Raw genomic sequence first — 7,128 nt, forward strand, 5'->3', positions numbered from 1 at the left:
TTTGATCCCACAACCGGGGAAATTCCATCTCCGCATTTAACCCATCCATGCAAGTGAAACACCACACACACACTAGGGGGCAGTGAGCACACTTGCCCGGAGCGGTGGGCAGCCCTATCCACGGCACCCGGGGAGCAATTGGGGGTCAGGTGTCTTGCTCAAGGACACCTCAGTCATGGACTGTCGGCGCTGGGGATCGAACCGGCAACCTTCCGGTCACAGGGCCAGTTCCCTAACCTCCAGCCCACGACAGCCCCATAAATGAGGCTGAGGGATGCAAAAATTACATGACCAATAAAATATTAAATGCTAGTTTTAACCCACGACACAGAAGGATAAGTGGCGTGTATATAGCATTACTCAAAGAGTATAGATATAAATATACTGTTGCTGTTGGGGGAAAATAAATAGTGCGCTGCCAAAATGGCAAAGGAAAAAAGCTACGGTAACAAGATTTTTTACCAAGTAATTTTGGGCCATTTCTATTGGTCCATCTATCGTGAAAATTTAACACCGTGCAAAGAGTTACCAGAGTTTTCAAAATGAGTAAGTAAAACATGACAAAGATCTACATCTACATCAGCAGCTGTCCTTTATGTTGTGCCAGAATTTCACAATAAACGGACCTAGATAAATGCTCCAAAATGACTTGGAGTTAAAGCTCTTCACCTGAGCTCACATTAAAAGACAAGAGGTGTTTGCCCTCTCACGGAAAGTCACTGTTTGGGAGATTTTTCTATGGAAGGTGACAATATGTAGTGCATTTGTAGGAGAATATTATAGAAATATTCTCAACTCTTCGCACCAGAAAGCAAAGGTACCATAACGTAAGTAGTTACCTTGCTAATGGTCGTCTAGCCCGATTGACAGCCTCCAAGTCTGCGTAGCGTAGATCCAGTTGACATCCTACAAGAATGACAGGTGTACGTGGGCAGAAGTGTTTGATCTCCAGGTACCACATGGTCTTGACGTGATGGAGAGAGTTGGGGTTGGCGATGGAAAAGCACAGAACCACCACATCGGACCTTGGGATGTGAAAACGAAGAAAAGGTGGATCAAGCAACAGTCGTAAATAAACCATCATCATCATACTAACAAAATGCAAGACATCACTAGACACAGCATGCTAACAGGATGTGCAGCGTAGAGTGCTGTACATGACAGGTGCCAAGCGGTATCCGTAGCAACACCACAGTCCCGCAGTGTTTTGGCATGCAGAGGAAGGACCCGCCCCGTGGTCTCAATGCCAGCCCTGACATTGACCTTCTGACAGGATATGAAAAGATTGCCTTTGGTTCACACCCACGTCCTTGGAGACGTCTGACGCTCGCAGCAATGAACACCTTGGGCAATGCTTTTTCAGGGCCGCCTTGGTGAAGATTTCAAACATGGGAAACGAAATGACAGAAACCAACAAAGAAAAGAAAGAAAAAGGAGAACATGCAGACATACTGACACGTGACTGGCATACCTTCTGGGAGTGAGGTTAGTACACTGTCTATGCTGACAGGAGGCAACACCGGCAACCACACAAGAACAGTGAACAATGTATGATCACCCCCCCCCCCTTCGCCATCATCCGCCAAAGGAATTGTGCAGCGCTCGCTGACAGGGCAAGCGACGGACGCAGCTACCACACCACACAGTCAAACTGGAAATGCAGAGAGTTATGAAGGCGCTAGCGGACTTGCAGACTTACAGTGTCTCGGTTATGTTTCTCAGGCTCGCATTAAGACCATAGGTGCCCTACAAACAGAAACAGGCACACAGAACAATGCTACGTAGTAGTTGGCCTTTTCAAAGAATTCAAAAAGCACAAAAACTCTGGATTTCACCTTATTTTCAGTGCATACAGTACTGTGCAAAAATCAGAGACCATCCTTTATATCAAAATGGCTATTAGGTACATTTTTGTGTTTTGCAGGAAAACGCAAACAAGCAGGAAACATATATTTACAGACATGTACACAGAAGCTTCAGTAACTAAATATAATGTCAAAATCTTCAGTATTTTGTGGGTCCATCACTTTTACATTCTCTTCGGGACACATCCTTTCAGTCTTTTAAAGAACTCTGGGGATTTTCTCCATACCTCCAAAGTTCAGTCTTAGACGTTGGTTCCATTTTCTGCTGATGAATGAGGTCCTGAACTCTGAGAAAACCAGATTAGCATTATGTTGTCTTCTCACAGTGGAAAGATGGATATAAAGGCCTGTGGAGTCTGTGCAAGAGTGGAGCTTGATTTTCTCCTGTTTCTCAAAGGTGAAACCTTTACGTTTATCTCCTTTAAGTATAAGGATAAACCTTTAAGTTTATCCTTTATGTTTATCTCATGGTGGTCTACCAGGTGGTCCACAGTTGCTAGTGGTCCCATTTTCTCTGTCTTTATTTTAACAATAACGCTGGCTTTGACTTATTTAGTTCAAAACTTTATTTCGTTTTTACTTATTTTATGCAAGGGGTTTATCTTCTTCTAAATGAATATATTCTAAAAATGAATAATTGCACGTGGCTGTTTTGGATGTGAGTTCCACCGAGGGTAGTCTCTGACTGTTCACAGTACTGTGATATCACAGTAATGTTAGTTTTTTTCATGAAAACCTGAATCTTTCATGCAGCGTCTTAGGAAACAAACATTCAACAATAAGACTATTTCATATCATGTTAAGCTCTATAATAAGGACACAGAAGAGTTGATCAGGGATAAGCACTGTGAAGCAATACATGGCATATGACACAGTTCAGATAACAGCTGCTGAGCTAAGGGCCTCGCCAGGAAGCCAATAGCTTCCAGAAAGTATGACCTCTTGGGCCAAACAGGAGCTGACAGCAAATCAACTCAGGAGTGCAGACCTGCCTTATTCCAGCCCTGAATCAATGCACTGCTGGAGAAACGTTTAGACTTTGGGACGTTACAGTGGTACAAGGGTCAGCAGCCACCCTCTCTTGTGCCCTCATTCACCTCCAAAGACCATGTAAGCAATCTTAGTTTGCTGAATTGAGTCTAATCCATCCTGTCAATACACCTCGTGCTTAAGACACCTATATTACAAGGAAAACAGCAGCTGCGATTGATTCACTAATCAATGGCACCCTCTCCAGCCAAATCCTAAAACCCTGAGTGAGCACGTCCAGTACAGCTCATATCCAACATTAGCACACAATAGCCCTAATACCTGCTGATCGGTCTGCTGCACGTCATGAGCAGACAATACAAAAGCAAACTAATACAGATGTTGTCCTCTGCTACACATAAGGTCATACATGCACTGTAACTCAGCCCATATTTGTAGTATATGAGTAGTGTAATCTTTCAAAACACAGCACTGACAAACTATAGAGAATAAACACCTGGATTTATGGCCCGACTTTTATGATGCAGTTTCTCATTATTCATCACTAATTCAGCTCCAGTCCAGTAAGCATTCAGCACGTTCTCTCTTTTCATGTCTCCGCAGGCAGAGAAATAGCAGTAATGGGATACATATAACATCTACAAATTATTTTGGCAGTTAATCAAGTTTTAAAGAGATGGACTTACACAATAACAAACCATCCACAGCCTTTCTTAGATTCGAAAATAGTTTTGGGAAAGCAGATAAACTGCGAAGGCTCACGACCAAAAATGTATATGAATTATCTTGTCTGTCAAAGTCTGTTTTTTTTTTTTTTTTTTTGATGTAAGGAATTTAAAGTATCCATTATCATCCTGCAAATCACTGCCAGTTCATCGAGAAGGTAAATTTCTTTTTTTTTCATTTGACTGAATTTCATCATGACTGTTCTACAATCACTAAAGTCACTCAAGTCTAATCTTAAACCGTGTCCAGATACATGGTATCTGACAAGAGTCAGAGGCCACACATTAAGTTCCACCCAAAATGGCCCTCAAGTACAAGGTACACATTCTTCATTGTCAGGAAAAAGCAGAAAACATATTTAAGAGAAAATTACACAGCAGCCTCAACAACTAAATATATTAAATTGTCAGTATTTCACCCCGTTGCCTTTATTACAGCTTCCATTCTTTTAGGTAGCCTTTCTGTTTTAAAGAAATCTGCAGGGATATTTTATACACCTCAGTTCAGTCTTATAGGTTGGTTGCACTTTCTACTTTTCTCAATCCAAGTAAGGTCAACTACAAATGCAGACTTATCAGTCTATAATACCTTGCTCCATATATCAGATGTCCAGTTTTGTTGTTCTATTGAATCTAATTGTCTTCTCGGAGTGAAAAGACGGACAGGGACTCCTGTGGATTTTTAGGATCTGATCTCTTCAGAAATATCTCCCGAAAAATTAATGACTTGCCATGAATAGCCACTTTGACTGGAAATGACATAAACAAACAGTGATTTCTAACTTTTTCACAGTACTGTTTGTCCTTTAAAGTTCACAGTTCATCTCTTTTGGTTGCTGCAGTGTATGTTTTGGGCTGCTGTATAAGCTAAATGGGACTAGTGATCTCCCAGAGGCCACCCTCATATCTTTATGAGCATGGGTCTGACTTTATGGCTTATGGCCCCAGCACTTTTGTTTTATTTTTAGGATGCAATAAAGCAGGGACAAGAGATACAGCTCCACAGAATGGAAATGCAATTCTGCTGAGAAGATAACTGGCCCAAGGACGTGGAGCATGTCAAGGTATGACCACTCGTAATAGGCCACCCTGTATATATGTGTGTGCTTGCTTGGGTGTGAATGTGCTGACCGACGCACTAAATCAAGGAGGAAACATTGCCTAATTTACCCTTAGAGAACAAACACAGACATCAAGCAACATGATTGCTGTTGTCCTGCTTTATTAAAAGCCTCCCTCGCAACTGTCAGAAGCAAGGAGGACAAATACGTCCTCACATCAGTGCATACTCAAGCCGTCAAGCACCATCTGTCGCACACTTTCAAAGAACACAAAGACTTTGCCGGAACCCATCAATACGACACTTCTTCTTTAAATAGCTTTCTGAGTGTTTTTTAACCAGTAAAAGTAAGTCCTAAACATGCTAGATAGTTTCTTCTGTTCATTAATCAATAGCAAGTTAACATCACACATTTTTATGCCAGCATGCTGGCTGTAGAAGTTCACAAACCAATTCCATGGGGTGGAGTCTAGCGACATCGTTAGTAGCAGAAAAAACTAGTGATTTTAACACGGAAATGCAGAAGTCAAGAAAGTCATGTCCAGAAAGCATAATTTTAGTAGGTTTTCTACATATTTTGACTTGTCGGTTAAAAAGTTCTTGTTTAGCATACCAAGGTCAAGATTCAATGTGTACAAAATTTAGTATAAATCTTTTGAAACCCAAAATCTGTTAGAAATGGAGATCGATCTGAAATCTTAGGTCATTATTTGTGTTCTACTGGCACCAGTGCTTGGACCCCGATGATTGCAATTTGTGATGTAATTAGTAAATGGAGGCTAAACTCTCACAGCGGTTACAAGAGTCCACAGAAATGAACGTGTTCTATGTCAATTTCAGACGCAGAAGCAGAAGCTGACTGTCTTGATTGCTAAAAACTATAAATTACACATTTTACTTTTTTTAGTACTAGCAACTGAAATTACTAAAGAAAGAAACAACTTCATTGCTCATGAATCATGACTCTCGTTCCACTCTTAGGTCATTTTAGTTTTGATTGGGCACTAAATTGAACGTCCCTCTCTCTCAAATCTACACAATTCACATGAATTGAATGTCCGTCTTGTAAAACGGTGATGAATTTACATGTTAACTGAAACTAGAATGCATGCTAGTGGAAGATCAATAAGAGGAAAGGACACTTTCTTAATGGTTGCCTGATCAGCAGATAAAATAAAAAACGGCCCACTTCATTACAATCAGAAGTGGGGTCATTTCGAGGATGCATCAGTGAGCATGACATCACTAGAGCGACAATTGTAATGCAGCTATAATATGAGGTGCCGCGTTCCATACAAACTCATATCAAAAGGAAGGTGCTGTCTCAGCACCCTGGCTTGAAAATGTCGAGAAAGGAAGGCATGAGGAACAATGGAAAAGTGACAAAAAAGAAATCAAATGCAAAACCAGTTAAATGAGTGCTCTACAGATGGTTTGGAGATGATTCAAATTATATACAGTGTACATAAAAAATTTTCAAACAGATTTGTGTCAGTGCAAACAATATCTTAGGGTCTAATTGCAGGATAACGTCATCATTTTACCAGTCTATGGTAATCATGAAAGGAAGGGATCAATAGTTGAGACTCCCTGCTGTCTCTTCAAAGAAAACCTTAATTAACTTCTATTTTGGTGCACTCAATTTAGTGACACTGCAGGTAAAATTACAAACTGTTAAAATGGGCTGGTCTTACCTGCCGTAGGCGAAGCGTCTGTCCTTGTGGTGATCTCCAAAGGTGTCCCAGAGTCTGAGGGACACACTGACATCGTCCACCACGTCTCTGGAGCGCTCTAAGACCTGCGAGGAGACACACCTTTGAGACAGCCTGACCAATTTTTTACTAGTAGAAATCAAGTAATTGATCAATTAGGGGTGCATCGTTATGGGAACTGTGGCCCGATTCCAATATTTATCATGTACGTACAGTATCACCTGATGATGGTACCAATAAGAGATAAGACAGACTTTTATTGTCCCACTAGGGAGAAATTTGCATTGTTACAGCAGAAAACACAGCAAGCAGATAAAGAGCAGTAAGTAGACAAAGATGTGCATCATACAAAATGCAAAATATAAGATATACTATAGAAATAAATCAATAAACAAGGCGTCTGTTAGCAGAAAAATATAAAAAATAAAAATAGAATTAAGAAACTACAAATTTACAGTTTACACACGCAGCTGTGTGGATATCACATTTCTGAGCAGGTAATGACTGGATATCACACAGAAACTGTAGATATTGCACAGTAATGATTAGAGACATCACACAGAACTTGTGTATGTATTGCACTTGTACCATCCATCAGCAGCAGATACTGCACCTTAATTAGAGGTAGGATAAGATACAGGTCTATATCAATGTATCAATGCTGATACATAAACATTTATAGAATGTGCTAATCCACCTGAATTAGCATTACACATAACATCATTTTTAACATTTATTGGAAAAGTATAAAATATATATATATTGCTGTTGTTGGG

The 7,128-nt window shown here is 40.4% G+C and overlaps 1 protein-coding gene across 4 annotated transcripts in view; it reads right to left on the reverse strand.

Annotated features, from left to right (window-relative positions):
* rhobtb1 (Rho related BTB domain containing 1) overlaps positions 1-7,128 on the reverse strand; it is a 34,838-nt gene that overhangs the window by 12,132 nt on the left and 15,578 nt on the right. For 3 of the 4 annotated variants that reach the window (XM_017714520.2, XM_017714519.2, XM_017714518.2), the window contains exons 3-4: positions 6,335-6,438; positions 840-1,025 (exon numbers count right to left, since the gene is read on the reverse strand). In XM_017714520.2, the coding sequence (XP_017570009.1) occupies positions 840-1,025; positions 6,335-6,438 (290 nt within the window). Of the gene's footprint in view, positions 1-839; positions 1,026-1,699; positions 1,747-6,334; positions 6,439-7,128 lie in introns of all 4 variants that reach the window. The other variant, XM_017714521.2, reaches the window with a different exon arrangement.

The sequence above is a fragment of the Pygocentrus nattereri genome, chromosome 13 (genome assembly GCF_015220715.1).
Source record: "Pygocentrus nattereri isolate fPygNat1 chromosome 13, fPygNat1.pri, whole genome shotgun sequence".
NCBI lineage: Eukaryota > Metazoa > Chordata > Actinopteri > Characiformes > Serrasalmidae > Pygocentrus > Pygocentrus nattereri.